Source organism: Prionailurus viverrinus, chromosome E1 (genome assembly GCF_022837055.1).
Source record: "Prionailurus viverrinus isolate Anna chromosome E1, UM_Priviv_1.0, whole genome shotgun sequence".
NCBI lineage: Eukaryota > Metazoa > Chordata > Mammalia > Carnivora > Felidae > Prionailurus > Prionailurus viverrinus.
In genome coordinates, this window is record NC_062574.1 from 49,465,769 (window position 1) to 49,483,587 (window position 17,819).

Sequence of the window (17,819 nt, forward strand, 5' to 3'; positions counted from 1 at the left end):
GAGACAGCAAGTGGCCCGAGATCGTCAGTGGGGCCGGGGCGGGGGTGCTCAGCGGGCCCCCTGGCGTCTCGCGGGCAGGGCCTGCGGTGGCCCTCCTCCACCAGTCCTGGTGAGCCATCTGTCCTCGTTCCCAGGGCCCTGGCTCAGGCGCAGAAACTACCCTTTGACCTGCCCTTACAGGCAGGTGGACCCCTAGGCTCAGTTCTGTCCGCTGGTCTTCGAGGGCAGGCGTTGGCGGGGAGGATGCTGAAGAGGGGTGCCTGGGAGCCCCCCGGGATTTGCAGAGGGCTCTGAGTGGGCTGGCTGGATGCATCTGTGCCCCCTTGTTCTCGGGCCTGGTGGGGCTGCCGCTTCCGACGGGCTGGTACTCCGGGACCCCACTCCTCCCATCTGCAGCTCCCTGCGGGATGTCTGGGGGTCCCAAACAAGCAGGTGCCGAAGTCCCGGTGGGGGCGGGGGAGCCATGGCAGGTGGCGAGGTGACCCAGAGCGGCAGAAACCAGGGCCCAGAGTTTTCCGCGTCTCCCGTTTCCTGAAAGGAGGTGGGTGGGGCTCAGCACGCAGACCCTGGGTCATCGGGAGACACGAGACACGCTCACTCTCCTGTAGGTAGAGAAGCCGGGAGACCCCAAGGAGAAGGGTCCCTGAAGCCCCAGACAGCCCCATTTGGGATTCAGGACCTTCCAGAGTCTGGGATGTGTGTGGGGGTGGGGGAGGGGGATGGTGGCCTCTCTGGTCTCGGTCTTCCCCTCCCCCAGCCTCCCTTTATCGCTCCAAAGGTTACAGGAAGCTCCTTGGGGCCTTCGGGGGCTGCACCGCTGGGGGCCCCCACTGAGGGCTTCCCTTCCTATGTGTGCGTTAGCATTTACCGTTCCAGGTAGCAACGGTGTGCCCCCTTGCCCTTAAATAAATCAGTTCATGCTACGTGCGGATGAGCCTTGTTTTCCTCTCTGAAAATTTTTTGCAGAATAAATAACACACGCGTGTGGCTTATGAAGAGTGTGAGGGCAATAACCTTGTTACCAGCTGTGTGTTTGTGTGTGTCTGTCCATCCAGAGATGCCTTCTGCAAACCCAGCAAAGCTCCTTCCCTTCAGGTCAGCACAGGCGGGAGAGGACCCCCGCCTCACGCCAGATCCTGGATGGGGGCGGGGCGGGGGGGGTGGGGCTTTGCCGGCAGGTCTTCTCGGCTTGTGAGGCTCTAACGTGACCTCTCCTGCGGTTCCCTGGGGAGCGGGGGGGTGCAAGGGTTTGCCTCCCTGTCTGTAGCTGGGCCTAAATTACCCCCGGAGGGGCGCCTGGGTGGCGCAGTCGGTTAAGCGTCCGACTTCAGCCAGGTCACGATCTCGCGGTCCGTGAGTTCGAGCCCCGCGTCAGGCTCTGGGCTGATGGCTCGGAGCCTGGAGCCTGTTTCCGATTCTGTGTCTCCCTCTCTCTCTGCCCCTCCCCCGTTCATGCTTTGTCTCTCTCTGTCCCAAAAATAAAAATAAACGTTGAAAAAAATTTTTAAATTACCCCCGGAGTTGCTAAAAAACAAGACCCAATCCCAAATTCTTTACAGTAAAGACATATTCTTTTGTAAGCAGGAGATTTGATTTATCTTATTTTTTTAATGTTTATTTTTGAGAGAGAGAGAGAGAGAGAGAGAGAGGCAGAGCATGAGCAGGGGACGGGCACAGAGAGAGACAGAATCGGAAGCAGGCTCCAGGCTCCGAGCCGTCAACACAGAGCACGACGTGGGGCTCGAACTCACAAACCGTGAGATCGTGACCCGAGCAGAAGTCTGATGCTCAACCGACTGAGGCACCCAGGCGCCCCAGAAGTTTTATTTTTAAAAAAGGAAAATGCATAGAGATGAATACAGGCTGAAGCCCAGCCCCCCGACACGGGAGTTACTGCTCTTTGCCATCCAGCGCCCCGCTGTCCCTTTCTGATTTTCCTATCCCCTTTCCCCGCTGTGTCCCCGAATAGGAGCACAGGACACGCTCATTTGCTGCGTGACTCTGAGCAGATGGCTCAGGGCCGCTTCCCCTTCCGTGCACTGGGAGCAGAGGCCCTGCCCTGGCTGCTTCCTGGGCTCTGGTGAGGGGCATTTGTGGCACCCCGTCCCTGTCCCCGTTCCCGACACAGGAGGCGCTCCGGGCTTGCTGAATGAGTTCCAGAGGAGGGTTTCGCCCCGGGCGTGGGAAGTCCAGGGGTCCAAGGAGACAAGGGGGACACGGGGTGTCCTTTTACTGCCTCTCCTGCCTCCCGCTCCCTCGGGACACCTCCACTCCCCGCCTGGAGCCCGGCTGGGGCCCAGGGGCCGGTCACCCCGTCCTCAGGGCCCCCAGCTGCTTCAGCACGAACCCCCACTTCCTCAGCGCCAGCTCGGTGTCCCGTGCGGAGACGTCGCGGTGCCACACGGCGCGCACTGACCGCCCGGTCCAGGGGAACAGCAGCACGCGCACCGCGCGGCCGGTCTGCGCCACCTCGTCAGCGCTCACGGCCTGCAGACGCCGGCAGAGCTCCTGGGGCGGCAGCCCGTCCACTGTCACCATCACCATGTTCGTCTCCACGGCGGCGAGATCCACGGAGCAGATAGGGGACGCCAGCTCCTGGAGCCCTGGGCCCAGGTCCCGTGGTGAGTGGAGCCCGACCCCAGGACCCCACCACCGCCTCCACCGTCCGGCCCTGTCGCCCCCGGGAAAGGCAGAGGCCAGCCCGACGGGAGTGCGGCAAAGAGAGACCCTGAACCCTGACACGGACTTCAGAGTCCCACAGACTTGGCTGCACTAGCTGCGTGACCTTGGACGGATCAGTTAATCTTTCTGGGCCTCAGTTTACTCCTCTTTCAAGTGGGGACACGAAGGGGCTGTTTCGAGGACTCAATTAGGAAACGTAAGGCCCAAGTTAGAGGCTCCACTCTGCCGGACCCCGCAGGAAATGAGAATTCCTGACCCCCGTGGAGGGTTTAGTGGTACGGGCCCCGCATCACCGTGGTCTGGGAGACCACCCTCGCCCCCCGGGGCCCGACCCGTCATGGCTCGGTGGCTTAACCCTCGTGTTCCAGAATCAGAAGGATGTGGCCCTGCTGGGGATTTGGGTCCCGCTGCAGGGGACCCCCAAGGCACTCTTCCGGGAGCGAAAGGAGGTGAGGGAGGGGGCATGAGGTCCGGGCACCTTGGGCAAATCTCCGAGCGTTCTGGTGGTCCCTCAGCAGCACCTCCTCCACGTCTGCCAGCCCTACCAGGGCAGCTGCGGCCAGCACCCCCGCCTGGCGCATCCCCCCGCCCAGGGCTTTCCGGAGGCGCCAGGCTCCTTCGATGAAGTCCTTGGGCCCCCCAACCAGGGCTCCCACCGGTGCGCCCAGGCCCTGGGAGGAAGAGAGGAGAGAGTCCCGCGTGCCTGCGCCCCCAGGTGTGCATCTCTGTCCTCTCACCCCGGGGGGAGGGGGATGTGAAGGGGACAGGGAAGGGCAGACACCGTGGCCGGCCCCATCTGGGGTTGGGGCTCGAGGGGCCCGGGGCCAGCAGCGGCCCTCATAGGAGCTCAGGCACCCGGCTCCGACGCCTCTTGTGGGCACCCCCATCACCCTGTGTCTGGGAGGCAGCCGGTGGCTTCCCCACCTTGGAGAAACAGAGGGACACAGAGTCACAGTGCTCCACGATGCGGGCGGGGGGCACGTGCAGAGCCACCGCAGCGTTCATCAGCCGGGCCCCGTCCAGGTGGACCCGGACCCCGCAGCTCTGGGCCAGGAGGCGCACCTGGGGGCCAAGTGCAGGCCACAGTCAGAGGGGCTGGGCTTGGGGCAGGAGCCGAGGGAGGATGGGTCTCCAGAAGGTCATGGGGTTTGGTTCCTGGAGGAGCCACGGCGGGGGTGGGGGGTGGGGGGGTACGGAGTGAAGAGAGCTGGGTTGGTGACCAGCTTGGCCGCCTGGGACCTGAGCAGGCACATCTTCTGCCTGGACCTGGGTGCCGTCCTCTAGGAAAGGGGGTTGACGGTGAGCGTTTCATCTCACGCCTACGGTGGCTGTGGCCAGAGCGGTAGATGCCCCTCCTACCCAGGCCGCACCCCTGCTCCGTGAAGGAGATGCTCTCAGCCCTTCTCACAGCCCTTCTCAGCCCTTCTCACGGGCAAAGGGCAGGTCTGGAGACTTAGCACTCAGGTTCTCACACCGGGGAGTGGGACGGTTCCTGCACAAGCTGGTGCTACTCTGGGCTCCCTGGGAGGGAGGGGTGGGGGACGGGTCTCTGTTCTGGGGCCTAAAGTGGGGCAGTAGTGCACATCTGCAGCCTGGGACCACATGTCTTCCCACAACACTTCTGGCTGCGATGGGCACCCACGGCCCGTGTCAGAGACCTAATCCCCGGAGAGGGGCCCCATGGGACAGGAAGCCAGGAGCTGGCTGGTGGGCTGGGGGGCACAGACGTGGGGTAGGGCCTACCTGGCGTAGGTAGTCGATGGGGAGAACCCGGCCCCCTGAGCTGCTGTGGGTGTTTTCCAGGCAGATGAGCTCACAGACCGGGTGGTAGGGGCTCCCGAGGCCCCGTGTGACCATCCTCTCCAGCTCAGCCAGGTCCAGGGTCCCACGGGGCAGGTCTGGGAGGGGGTGGGAGTGCACCCCAGCAATCTGCAGGTATTGGGGTGGGGATTCAGGATCAGGTCCAGGGGCTCAGGGTCACCTCCTACCTCTGTCCCGTCTGCTTGTCCCCAGCTCTGGACCATGGAGCCTTGCCCCTGTGCTGCAGCCCGAGGGTTAGGGTGCTCCCCCCACCCCCCCGCCCCAGCAATCAAGGGCCGCGTGCTCTGGGTACCCACTAGGGGGCAGCAGGACACCAAGCACAGCCGGTGTCCCCGTGGCGGCCTGAGCCGCGGCTGCCCCCACGTGGTCAGTCTGGGGATGGCTCTCCTTCCCGCCTCCTTAGAGACGCCACCACCCGGCCATTTCTTCCCTCTGCAGGTCCCATCGCGGTGCCTGGAAAGCAGGTTCCCACCAGAAATGCTGAGCAGCTCGTGCTGGCCCCAGATGAGGGGTGACGGGTCCTTACCTGAGCCACCCCGCCCTGCTCATAGACGTGGAGGTGGCTCTCCTGCCCGAGGAGGAGCTGGGAGCCCCTGCGCTGGCAGTGACACATCACTGAGATAGATGGGGGAGGGCAGTGTCGGCTCCGAGTGCCACGGGGCCCACAGGCACAGCGTCTCCTGCACTGGAAGCCCACCACGGTGCTGCCCCTTGGGGCCAAGCGGCTCCGGGCACGAGCCTCAGTCGGGCCCAGCAGGAAACCGAGGGCGCACGCGCACTGGGGAGCCAGAGAGTTTAACAAAGGGACAACTTCTAAAGGTGTGGCAGCATGTAGGGAAGTCAGAAGGGACAGTGCAAGACCCCCCAGGCCTTAAGGGGCAAGAGAAGGCTGTGGTTACCAGAACCTGGAGACAGGGCAGTGTGGAGAGGGCTGGCCCAGGGAGAGCCTCTGGGGAGGGAGCTGGGGGAGGAGCGCAGACACGCTGGCCTCACTCTCCTCCCCCCCCATCCCCTCCTGCTAGGGGCCCTCCCGACTGAGCCCAGCAGAAATCCAGATGGCTCAGGACCCCACTGATGTTGTCCCAGCCCCGCCTCCAGCACCAAGGAGAGAGACACGGAGGGAGGGGCTGGAGGGCAGAGTCACCCCACGCCGCTCACCAGAGATAAGGTTGGCCATGGTGTTGGTGGGCACGAACAAGGTCCGGTCCACCCCCAGCAGCGTGGCTGCCTTTTCCTGCAGCTCTGAGGAGGAGAGGGATGGGGTGCAAGGAGAACTCATCAACAGTGGCAGTCTCCTTGCATCACTCATAACCGTGAGCCCATGTCGTGATGAGGTGAGTGGCCAAGCCAGACAAGAGCCCTGGTCTGCCAGCTGCACAGTCTGTGGTCTTGGTGACCGCATATCTGGGTCCAGAGGCCCCTCACTGAACCCTCTACACCCAGCCTCCTCCTGGGCCACGGTCTCTCCCCCCCACCCCAATTGAAACTGTGGTTTGAACCCCCCTGTCCCATCCAGACCTCACACCTGTCTCACTTCCTTTCCCATCAGCCCCTTGCAGGTGGGGCCCTGCGGTTTCTCTGCTGACTTCCTCTCCCAGAACAGGACAGGAGCTCTCAGAGGGGGGACTCGGGGAGGGGGTGAGCGGGGCTTCTGGCTCCTGCTTTGGAGCCTGCTGTGGCTCCCCTCTGCCTGTGGCATCAAGTCCAAAGTCTTCAGCATGACATTCAAGGGCAGTGGGATTTGCCTTCTGCCTCCACTTCCGGGGACAGGGGTGGCCCCGGCACCCCACGCTCCAGCCACATTCCCTTATCCATATCCTAAACACTTTTCTCACCTCCCAGTGAGCTGGCTCCCTTCCTTGCCTGGGGGCTCCCCTCACCCTTCAGGAGGCTACTCTGCAAAGTCCCCCTTCCCTGTGAGTTCCACGCCTCCGCTCACCCCCAGTTCTCAAGGCCCTCTCTGTGGACACATGTCAACCCCAGCACTTCCCCCACCCCATGGTGGTATGCCTACTAAGCAGTGGGCTCAGCATTTTTGAAGTTCCAGGCAACAGTAGGTGTCTGCAAAATTCATGATCACCAGACGCCATCTGGCCCCACAGACAGGCCCTGGGGGCTCAAGTGGCAACCTGTAGCTTGTCCCCGGCACCGGAGAGGGTTGTACGCACCCCAGCAATAGCAGTGGTCCGCAACTGTCAACCCAGGGTGGGAGTGCTGTCACTGTGTCACTTGAAAACGCTCCCTAGCTTATTGGAGCCCGCCCTTTGAGAGGTGCAGGCTGCGAAAAACCCCTTATCTAGAGTGGCTTTCTGTTTATCTTCACGTGGAAAGACAGTGGATCCAGGACAAGAGCTACAGGTTTTAGAGAAAAGACCTGGGCTCACATACTGCCTTGCCGTTTACTGGGTATGAGACCTTGTGTGCCACACTCACTGCGATGCTGATCTCAGAGCCCTCCTGTGCAAGGTGAGACCACACCCATCTCTTCCAGCAGTGGCACGACACTTCAGTGTGCACACGCATCACCTGGGCACCCTGTTAGCGTGCCGATTCTGGCTCAGCAGGTGGAAGGGTGGGACCTGGGGCTCTGCATCCCTAACAGACTGAGCAGCTAGGCCCGCAGAGCTTCACGCCCGGCCTGCAGCTGAGCCGCCACCCGCGCGCCCGGGGCCGCCTCTCCCGCCAGCACCACGGACAGCGCCCCGGGGTCTCGGCGACGACCCCAGGCCCCGGCCTGCACACCCGGCTCACCGAGGACGGTGGGGTCCTCGCCGTAGTCGTCGTCCCCCACGACCGCCTCGGCCATGGCGCGCCTCATGGCCGGCCCGGGCTTGGTCACCGTGTCGCTGCGCAGGTCCACCACGTGCACCGGGACCCCCGCCCCGCCCCCAGACCCCCGCGTCCGGAGGGCCCCCTGCCGCTGGACCGCGGCCCGAGCCAGTCCACGAAGCATGGCGGGGGCAGCTCCCGACCCCACCCCGACCCTCCCGGGCGAGCGCTACCCGGAGCGGCGAGGGTCGGCACGGCTTCCCCGACCTCGACCTCGGCCGCTGACCAGGGCCTGCGGGAGCGCCCGCGGCATGCTGGAAGTTGTAGTTCGGACTTCGTCCCGGCGGGCAATGCGCAGGCTCGGGCAGGAGGGTGCCGAGGCACGCTGGGAGTTGTAGTTCGGGCTTCGCGGGGTGGACACGGCGCGAGATGGGCCTGGTGGGGAGGGAGTCACAGACGGGGAAACTGAGCCGTGCACCAGCTAATGCCTACAGTCACGTGTGGCGGAGGTGGCCCGGCCGGCTGTCCCCGGAGTCCCCAGGGTCCCGTTCTGAACCACTACTTTCCGTCGTCCCTAAAAAACAGCATCCCGCCATGTGCTTTTTTCGATATGGATTTTTTTGAGGACCTCCTGCGTGTCAGGCATGGCCTAAATGCCAGGCAGAGGGATAGAGGATGGCACAAGCGGTCTGAGCGTCCCACTTCATGGGGTATAATGGGAGGCAGAATTAGAGGGGTGCGCAGGGAGCCCCCTCCTCCATACCCCCTGCCCTGGAGGGGTGGGCTACCTCCAACTGAGGTACAGCGCAGGGTAATAGTGAAGGGGACCGACTGACTCAGTCCTCACTTACGAGCTGTGCGGCTTTGGACAAGCCTTTCAGCCTCCCCGTGCCTCAGTCTCCTCCACTGCAGAATGGGCTGCTTTGAGGAGTCCCTGACCTGATGTGTTCAGTGCTGACCCTGGTGCCTGGCTGTGGGTAAGTGCTACGTGTGAGTGCTTACTTCTTGCTGCTGCTATTATCATTGTTACTGGCCACAGCCCAGGGCCCTGGGGCTTGGTGGTGCTGCTGTGGGGCGCACGGTGACTCAGCCCAGACTGGACCTTCTGCAGCGTGACCCTTCCTCACACGGATGGACGGGCCTCCCTCTGAGTGCCCAGCCCCACTCGGCTGCTCCCCTTCCTGGAGTACGGCCACAGATGTGTGTCCCCCATGGGAGGAAGTTGGTCCCGAAGGGCCCAAGTTCACCAGAAGAGGCACCCACGGCTCTGGTCAGGGCACCCCTGATCAAAGAGGACACCGACGCCTTCATCGGAGGTCTGCCATGTGCCTGCTCCAAATTGGGTCTGGGGGTGAGGGAGAGTAAGGCCAGGCTGCCTTCGGAGCTCGGGTCCTCAGGGTGGGGACAGGATGCTGCCCAAGAGAGGAGCACTGGGAAGAGGGGGGATGTCAGCACCACCGGGGGGGGGGGGGGTGCTGCAGCAGGCTTGGCTGAGGCATCAGGGTGGGCTTCCCGGAGGAAGCAGTGACTGGGCTGGCTTTTGAAGACAGAGCAGGTCGCTAACCAGACAAAGGGAGAACTCGAGGCAGAGGCTTGGGGTAGGTCTCAAAGGAAGGCCAGCCTGGCGGGAGAATCGAGCAGGGGTGGAGAGGCAGCTATATCGAAGGTCGGGGCAACTTCCCCGGGGCTCTCCCCCTCCCCCCCAAGCCTAGCGCAGGCATCCTGAAGGGGCAGAAATCTCAAGTCCCCGTGGGATCAGTGGCCGCAAGGACCCCCGTCTAAAGGAAAGGCTCATCGTGCCCTCCCCCACCCCACTGCCCCTCTGGCCTTGACCCACAATCTGCACTGAGTTCCGGGCCCTTGGAAAACAAGCCCCTTATCTCGGAGTCTGGCTCCAGCCCTTCTGCTGGGAAGTGGGGTGGGGAGCAGAGGCCTCTGTGGGCAGGAAGGGAGGGGTTGGGGCCTCAATGGTGGCTCTCAGGAGAGCAGGGAGTAAGGGGCAAAGAGCTGGGTCCCCAGACAGGCGGCCTCTTCCTGGGGGAAGCTGGGGCCTAACAGGGCTCATCACCCAGTCCAAGCCTCCCCTCCGCCCCCCTCCCGGGGCCAGTCCCGCCAGTCCTGCCACACCTTGGTGGTGGAGGGGGCCGGCGGGGTGGGGGCCTGGAGCAAAGAGGCCCTGGTTTCTGGGACCCTGTCGTGGGGGGGAGGCCCTCTGACCAAGGCTGGGTCTTAGGGGGCCTGTCTACGCTCGTGTGTGTCTGTGTGTATGTGTGTGCACACACGTGTACAGGTATCGGCGTGTCCGTGCGCGCGCGTGTGAGCATGTGTTTGCAGGTGCACACGTGTGTGTACACGCACGTGTGAATGTGTCTGTGTAGGTGTGTGTATGTGCGTGTACAAATGTGCGGGGTGCCTGTGCACGTGTGTGTATACACGCGTGTCCGTGCGCGTGTGCCTGCGTGTGTCTGTCCCTGGCTGCGGCTGATATCGGAGTCATCCTGTTGGTAAGCTGGGAACACTTCACAGCCCCCAGGCTGGAAGGAGAAAGCAGAAGGCCCGTGAGCACCCCCTCCCTCTACCCCAGGTCACTGAGCAGACCCCTTAAGTCTTTCCCCTCAGAGGAGAGCCCAGCCCCCTAACCAGCTGCCATCCCTGGAGGTCAAAGGCCTAAGGTCGTGGGATAGTCTCCTGCACACACAGACCCGCCTCACCCCACACATCAGCTGCCTCCTCCCCCAAGGCCACAGCCCTAGGCTAGGCCACCTCCGGGTCTGCCCCGCCCCCGCAGCCCTGGCTCTGGGCCTAGCCCCTCCCTCTCACCGCAGGGCAGCCAGATGGCAACACCTCTGTTCCCCGAATGCGCTGTGCACCGGCCTCGCTCTCACCCCCAGGTTTTGCACCTGTGTCCTTTCTACCCGGAAACCATCGGCACGTGTCCTTGGTTATCGCCTTCTGAGTCTTCGGGTCTCAGCTGAGAGGTCCCTTCTTCCAGGAAGCCCCTCTGACCCCAGCGCCAGCAGGGCAGGGAGATGGCCTGCCTTCCGGGGTGTCAGTATCGTCCCTTCCCATCGCCCGCAAGTTATGGGAAAGGGCCGAGATGCCCTTGGCCTTTGGAGTGTCCTGTATGCCCAGGCTGGCCCTGGCCCACAGTAATCCCAGCTGAATGAGAGACAAAAGGGGACACACAGATTGACTCCCCCCAACACCCCTTCCCTGGGGAAGCGTGGAGTCCAGGAGCCGTGTCAGGAGCTCTGGCCATGGAGGGCCCTGGGTCCCCGTGCAAGAGGAGGCCAGGAATGGCTGAGGAACACACACTCGTCCTGCCTTGGTCTGTCCACGGAGGACTCTCCAGGGAGGCCCCCAAGACAGCCCCTTCCCTGGCCTTCTGGAGATGTCTACTTGCCACTCCCCTGTGCATTGGGAGGACACTGGGCAGGCTTGCGGGGGGGAGGGGCAAGACATGAGTTCAGAGTGGCTGCTTTCGTGGCACCCCGGGCTCGCTGGCACCCCTCCAGGTGCAGGCTCTGGGGTGTGGGCGCAGGGCGCACACACACACACACACACACACACACGCACTAGCCGAGTTCAGCGTGCGTATTCCTGTAACGCTGGGCCGCTGGCAGGAAGTGAGTGGCGGGAGGCCGCTGCTGGGAACCAGGGGCTGGCCCCACGGAGATAAAGGGAGGCAGCAGATTGGAACTGGAGATAGCGGCCTTGGGTCCCGGTAAACAGGTTGGGGGAAACGTCCTTCCCATCCCAGCCTCTTGGCCCTGAGCCCGCAGGATCCATAGGGCGCTGGCCTGCGTCCAGGCCCGGCAGCCTGGGAGTCAAGGGAGAGCTGTTTGCACCATAATCTTCCCAGACTGGGTGGGGGTGGGGGCAAAGGAGAGAGGGCTGGGCACCCCCCCACCCCCCCCCCCGTCAAGGCCACACGTGCTGGTGTGAGAGGGAAGGGGACAGGAGGACCCCTCCGAGCCGCTGCACCTCCTCCACTGCAGAGGGAGATGTCAGAGTACAACAGAGGAGTCACCTTCAGAGCCCTCTCGGCACATGCTTGGGAGACCAAGAGAGAATGGAGGCAGTGAGGGGGGCAGGGGCTGCACCCCCACTGCCCAGCGGGCAGGCTCTGCGGCAACAACCCACAGTGGGCTTGACATGCTGGCAGCCAGGAGGCCCCTCGCTGTCCAGGCAGAGGGGAAGCTCACACCTTCACTGGAACTCAATCAGGGGCCGGCTGGGTGGGGTCTGCACGGCCGATGCCCAGGACCTGGCACAGTGGGGGCTCACGTACACGTGTACTTCTAAAAGAGTTACAATGGGGCACCTGGGTGACTCAGTCACTTAAGCGCTTGACTTCCGTTCGGGTCATGATCTCACGGTTCGTGAGTTCGAGCCCTGCGTTGGGCTCTCTGCTGACCGCTCAGAGCCCGGAGCCTGCTTCGGATTCTGTGTCTCTCTCTCTCTCTCTCTCTCTGCCCCACCCCTGCTAGCTCTCTCTCTCTCTCTCTCTCTCTCTCAAAAATAAAATAAACTTTAAAAATATGAATTAAAAAAAAAAAAAGAAATAGAACATGACCAGGATTCCAGAAGGTTCCTTGTCACTCACAAACCCTCCCTCTGCCAGCAGTTCCTGCTGCTGTCTGACTTTTATGATCGTTACCTGCCACTCTTCATGGTTTTGCCACCATGGATGGGTCCCTTAGTAACAGCTGACTGCCGCTAGTTTCTGAACTCGCCATAATAAGTCGAGTCACTGTGCACGCTGGTAGCCTGGCTGCTTTTGGTCAACATCATGCCCGCAACGTTCATCCGTGTTGGAGCCGCGGTTCATTCTTTGCCATGGCTGTAGTTTTTCCACCGTGTGCCTGGGCCACGGTTTGTCTCTCGGTTCTGCCTGTTTCGAGACCGCCTTACGGTCAGGGTTGGGTGCCGCTGTGCGCGTGCGCATTCGCATTCATGTTTCCTGGGGCGAGCCCCCCACCCCCACCCCGCCAGACCTGCTGGGGCAGCCGACGCTTCTCTGCGGCTCCAGGGGGCGATGCGGAACCCCCCTCCCAGAGTGGCTGAAATGCAGGATCACGCTTCCTGACTTGTGCCATTCCGGCGCGTGCGCGGGCAGTGGCGTGTTTTGATTCTTATCTACTCTTTCGCCTGCATAATGGAGTTGAACGCCTCTTCTCCACGTGGTAGCCGGTTTGGATTCCTCCTCGGTGCAGAGCCTCAGTCTTTTCTCACCGGTTTGGGTTTGGCACTCCCTCACATATGCCGTGTACCAACTCTTCTTGGTTGCACGTCGTGCCAAAAAATAGTTCCCTTTTCTGTGCCCTGTCTCTGCACTTCTATGGAATACTTGATGGATTCCAAGTTCCTCCTTTTATGTCCTTGAATTCATTGCGCACCCCGCACCCCCCCCCCCCTTAATAATTAGTGTCTTGCTTAAGAGCTCCCTATGCCCACTGAGGTGGAAAGTGCAAATCCAAGGGAGGACCCCAGACACAGAGGTCATGTTCCCTCCACCAGATCCTCCCTTTGCTGTGCTCCCGGATGGCCGCCATGCCCTGGGCCAGGCCGGCGGGGCTGGTTGCCTCTGTCAGGGTGGCAATCAGGAGGGAGAAGTGGTGGTGGAACCGGGGAGGGTCCTGGTCAGAAGTGCCAGGGAGGCCTCGAGTCAAGTGCCACCATAGTTTGGTCCCGCGAACCTCAGAGTACCTGGTGCATAATAGGCACTGCCCCATCCCGCCTCCGCCCAGCACAGCCCTCCATCCCTGAGGCCCGGAGTGGGCAGACAGGAAGCCTTTAATGCCTTTCAGGGCCCCTCCCCAGCCTGTGCAAGGCTGGGGGCTCGGCCTGACAAGATGGGAAGTGTTGGGTCAGGATCCAACCCCTCCCACGGAGGCACCCTCACCTTGGGCCGCAGCGGGCAGGCCCTTGACGAGCTCCAGGTCCTAAGAGCGTCTCTGGGGGCCCGGAGGGGACAGAGTGAAGACCTGGAAGCTGGGTGGGTGGGGCGGCTGGAATCCTGGGAAATCCTCTGGGACGGTAGCCCCAGGGCTCCCTCTGCTCTGCTGGGAAGCAGCCAGGCTTCCAGGAATCAGCTGGGGGGGAGGGGGGGGGCGGGGGCAGGGAGGCCTGTGGGGGGAGCCAAGCAAGCCCAGGGCTGGGTCCCCACTTCAACGACCTCCCTGGGGGGGTGGGGGCTGGGGGACGCACGGCAGTGGAGCAGGAGGCGTGGGGACGGCGCCCAAGGGACCTTCTGCAGAGCTCTGAAGATCCCTTGCGTTTCAGGCCCTGCCCGGGGACACTGGACACCGAACACTCCATCCCTGCCTTCCAGGGCCCCCAGCTCAGGCTGCAAGCAAAGCATACCTTGCACCTCCTGCCCTCCCCCCTCCCCCCTTCCTGGGGCCCCTGCGCTGCACTCAGGCTGGGCTCCCGTCAGCTAGAGGCAAGTGTTTGGGGTCTGGCCTTATTTATTGCTGCAGCTTCCTCCTCCTTCCAGTAATCTGTCCTCCGACTCCAGGCTGCTTCTGATCAGGCAGCAGACCTCTGATCCCTGAATCTCCGTTGCTTACCGGCATCGGCCTCTGGCTTCCTGTTACCCGGCCCGGGCTGAGGCTCGAGGTCAGCTTCGTGCAGGCTGGGCCCTCGTCTGTTCCCGGGGGCCTCTGCCCTGGCGGCCGGGGCCCAGCAGGCAGGGAGGACAGAGGGCTCAGGCTCCAGGCCTGGGCGCGGCGGCCCGTGTGGAGGTGGGTCCAGTTCCACAGATGCTGACCCCCTGTCAGGTGCGGAGGACTCAAGAATGAGGGCCCCCCAGGCTCCGGGTCCTGCCTGGTGGGAAGCCACGGCTCCCACCATTGCCCCCCAGTTTGTTAGGGTGCCCTTCCCCGAGACCCTCCCCTGCCTCCCATCGCCTGCTTCTGCAGCCGGTGGGGGATAGACGCTGTGTGGGAAGGAAGAGCAAAGAAGGTTCTGGAGGGTGGCCATGGACAGAAGGGGTCCGGGCTTTGGGGTCCACTGCCCTAGAGACTCCCTTTGGCCCTTATCCCTAGGAGGCGAGGATGGGGAAGGGCTTCTGTTGTAGAACTCCAGGCTAGCCCACGTCGTCCGCCCTGCCCAGGTGAGCCCCAAATAGCCCAGAGGAGCCGCAGGTCATAAGGGACACGGACGAGAACGGCTGCCCAGCATCTGCCAGGGTCTGGATCCAGGGACAGACGTCCAGGGCCCTGAGGGCAGGTCCCGCCTCGTTTATGGACAACATTGTGCTCCATACAGCGTCTTGGGTTTGCAGCCAGTTATCAGTCACCGAAGAGTGCCCTCTTGTTCCCCAACTGCAGGAAGTTTCTCTGCTTAGGATCCCCAGGCTCTCTGTTATTGCGTTCCTGGTGGGCCTGTTTCTGTCCTCTGTGTCATATACGAGTCGAATTTCCTTCCCCGCTGGCAGCGCTGAGCACCCCAAGCTTGGCTCCCCAGCTGCTGACCGAATGGCTGGGACCAGGAACAGCGTGGTCTTCGTAGTGGCAGAGTGGTTTTGGGGGGGAGGTGGTCTTTGGGAAGAAGAAAGGTTGGAACTTGAAGTTGGAGAATGAATCAAAGTAAGGGAGGCACCAGGGAGACCCCATCACAGCTGGGGATCCAAAGAGCCCCCCCCCCCCCCACCTTGGTCTCCAAAGTGAGCTACACAGGATGATCCCCTGGGCTGGGGAGGAGAATTTTATGCTTAAGTGTTTAAATTTGATCCTTTTAAGATAGCTACCTTCGGTGGATATTGGATAATGCAAATAATACAGTCATACAGTCATGGGCACTGGTAATCTATAAATAACTATACATATACAGCTATGAGCTCCAACATTTTGTATTAGAGGGGGCACGATCCAAACAGAACGAAGGCTTGAAAATCACTCTCGGATCTTGGAATTTCTCATCCTGCACACCTGCCTAGTGAGTTCAAAGTCCAAGATGGGAGAATGACAAAAGAGCCCGTACTCAGGGGTCTGGAGTGCCGGCTTCAGTGAATAGTCCTGAGCTGCTTGACGGGAGTCACAGTGGGATCTGACGACCAGGAGATGTCGGGGCGCCTGGCTGGCTCAGTGGGTAGAACACGCGACTCTTGATCTCAAGCCCCACGTTGGACATAGAGATTCCTTAAAAAAAAAAAAAAAAAAAAAAAAAGCTAAGACCAAGAGTGTCATGGGCACAGATGGGGCTCAGGCCTCTCTCTGGTTCCCATTGGGTGCAAAGACAAGACTGAGCTCACCCTAGCCCCTGGGTGTGAGAGAGGGGCAGAGGTAGCTGGGTCTTTGATCAGGAACCCCAGAATCCCTTCCTGGGAATAGACGACAACACACAGACTGGCACCTGCAGAGGCACAACCCCTGCCCACTTGTCTCTCCAGCCCCGGATCTCTGGGAGGAGCTTCCTTCCACAAACAAATATTTGCCATGCCCCTGCAGGGCCCGGGTCAAGGGCAGGACATAGCTTGCACCCTCACGCGTCGCTGGTCAGGCGGGCGGTTGACCGGACGAGATGCCGGAGATCCTGAGTGTAAGGTGCGTTCCCAGAGTCCTGGGTGAGTAGAGGTCAGCGCTGTCTGCTGGGATTTGTTGCCACTGAAGAAGGAAGATCAGGGGAGAGCTCCAAGGTCCTCAATCCATCCACCAGTCAGTAGCTGTGGGCACCTATTAGATTTGCCAACGTGTGCTGGGGGCCGGGGTAGGGGGCTTTGCCTCCTGAGACCAGAGGACGAAGGATGGATGGTCGGGAGCTCTGCGTGTAGAGCCAGCAGGGGGCAGCGCTGGGAGAACTGGGGTGGGGGGGGTGGGGGGGGGGCATGGTCAACCCTTCCTTCTTCCCTTCTGTACCTGGAAGAATCCCACTTGGCTCCCAGACTCCGGTCGGCTGGTCTCCTCCTCCAGGATGTCTTCCATAACAGCCCCTCGGCCCTCTCCCACAACACACGCCCTTTTCTCTCTGTTTCCTCTGCACCTGGCTTACCTTAGAGCAGAACCTTGTCATCGGTCACTTGCTGTGGAGGGCAAGACCTGTGTCTTTTATTCTCGGGACCCCCAGCACGGGGCTTGGAACACAGAGGAAATAAATACCTGAAATGATGTGGATGAGAAAACAGAGTAGGGGGGGAGAGGGGCTTCCTTTGGAAGAGGGGAGATGAACCCAGAGTGAACAACACGATTTACAGGAGTCAGGGGGAGAGGGGCAGGCCACCAGGGGACAGGCCCCGGCAAAGGCCTGCAGCAAGGTGTCTGCAGTTGTCCTGCCTGAGCGGGCACATGGCCTGGTGGGACAGGGGACCTTGAGAGCCAGCCGGAAGGACCAGAGCAGACACTGCTGTGAAGAGGGAACCCTACAGGTCCTGGAGCAGAGGCAGGGCAGGGCCAGCCCAGGGCAATCCATGGTGACCCCTCTGGCAGAGGAGGCAGGGGAGAGGGGCGGCTCCACCCGGCCAGGCCTGGGGCCTGACTCCCTCTGGAAGTTCTTCTAGCCTCTTACCTGAGGCCCTCAAGCCGCACCTGGAACTGGAAAAGGTGTCTGCAGGCACCTGGAGTGGGGGTGGGGGGCGGGGAGAGGGGGGAGTGCTGTCTGTCCTCCGCCAGAGCTCAGGACAGACCCTCCCCTGGAACCCAGGAGCCCTCAGTCATTGGCTCATTCATTCATTTATCCAGTAAATGTTTATTGGGTACCAAGTGGGTCCCTAGACCCCACCTGGCCTTGGGGTTGGGGGACCCTGCCTGGAGGCTTGGCCTCTGGGGATGCATGAGGCCACCCCCACGGTGGCGCTAGTCTCCCCCTACCCCACCCCTGGGCCCCGCGGGGAGACAGCCCCCGCGTCGCGCTGGGGCTGGGGGCGGGGCTTGCCGGAGGAGGAGTCCCGGCTGACCCTCCCCAGAGGAGCGGGTGGGGTGGAGGTGGGCCTCAGCAGCCCCGCCCCGGGCCCCACACAGCAGCTGTTCCCGGAATGGGGGTTTTAAACTTTTTTTTTTCTGTTGGCGAATATGCATGTGGTCTTAATTATTTATACGCAGCACTTATCTCCCCCAAATGTTTTATCGGGATTCGGCAGACCCGAGAGCTCGAGGTGGAAGCCCTGGGCGGCATGGGGGAGGGGAGGGGGGCTGCAGGGGGAGCAGCGGAAGAGGGGGGTGGGGTGGGGTGGGGTGGGGGTGGGGGTGGGGGCGGCGGAGCCGACCTGGGTGGCCCCGAAGTCGGCCCCGGCGGACGGCCGCGACTCGCGACTCGGGGGTGAGGGAGGATACGACCCCATCCGCGGTCCATTTAACTCTTTCGGGTCACCGCGGGGCGTTGGGAAACCGTAGGTGCGTGGCGGGCCTGCGGGAGACGACACCTGGGGCGGGTTGACCCGGGCTCCGGCCTGCGCGGACCCGGCCGGCAGGGGGCGCTCACAGAGGCCAGTTCGCCGGGGTGCTTCCCCGGTGGTCGCAAACGACGGTGGGGAGCCACAGCCCTCGGCAAAACCCAGGATGCCTCAGGGAGGGGCCCAGCTCTTTTCTGGTGGGGGGTGGGAAGAGGAG

General features: G+C 62.4%; 1 protein-coding gene and 1 long non-coding RNA gene across 2 annotated transcripts; both read right to left on the minus strand.

The window, feature by feature from the left end:
• Window positions 1-1,725: 1,725 nt before the first annotated feature.
• LOC125152018 (probable low-specificity L-threonine aldolase 2) lies at window positions 1,726-10,151 on the minus strand. The gene is made up of 8 exons (XM_047833694.1): window positions 10,093-10,151; window positions 7,255-7,707; window positions 5,662-5,745; window positions 5,030-5,118; window positions 4,426-4,611; window positions 3,607-3,744; window positions 3,161-3,353; window positions 1,726-2,603 (listed from the first exon to the last, which is right to left on the minus strand). Exons 2-8 carry the CDS (start codon window positions 7,454-7,456, stop codon window positions 2,308-2,310), a joined length of 1,188 nt encoding a protein of 395 aa, XP_047689650.1. The 5' UTR covers window positions 7,457-7,707; window positions 10,093-10,151; the 3' UTR covers window positions 1,726-2,307.
• A 3,234-nt stretch (window positions 10,152-13,385) lies between these two features.
• Window positions 13,386-17,076, minus strand: LOC125152037 (uncharacterized). The gene is made up of 3 exons (XR_007147030.1): window positions 16,134-17,076; window positions 15,259-15,950; window positions 13,386-14,816 (listed from the first exon to the last, which is right to left on the minus strand). It is a non-coding gene; the product is annotated as an uncharacterized LOC125152037 (long non-coding RNA).
• Between the last annotated feature and the right edge of the window lie 743 nt (window positions 17,077-17,819).

What these genes read in the sequence shown, in the direction of transcription:
- LOC125152018 (XM_047833694.1), bottom strand. Translation starts at nt 7,456, where the DNA reads ATGCTTCGTGGACTGGCTCGGGCCGCGGTCCAGCGGCAGGGGGCCCTC. An exon ending in CCATCGACTACCTACGCCAG is followed by an intron (nt 3,745 to 4,425) that starts GTAGGCCCTACC and finishes CTTGGCCCCCAG; the next exon opens with GTGCGCCTCCTGGCCCAGAG. An exon ending in CGCTCGGAGATTTGCCCAAG is followed by an intron (nt 2,604 to 3,160) that starts GTGCCCGGACCT and finishes ACCTGGGCCCAG; the next exon opens with GGCTCCAGGAGCTGGCGTCC.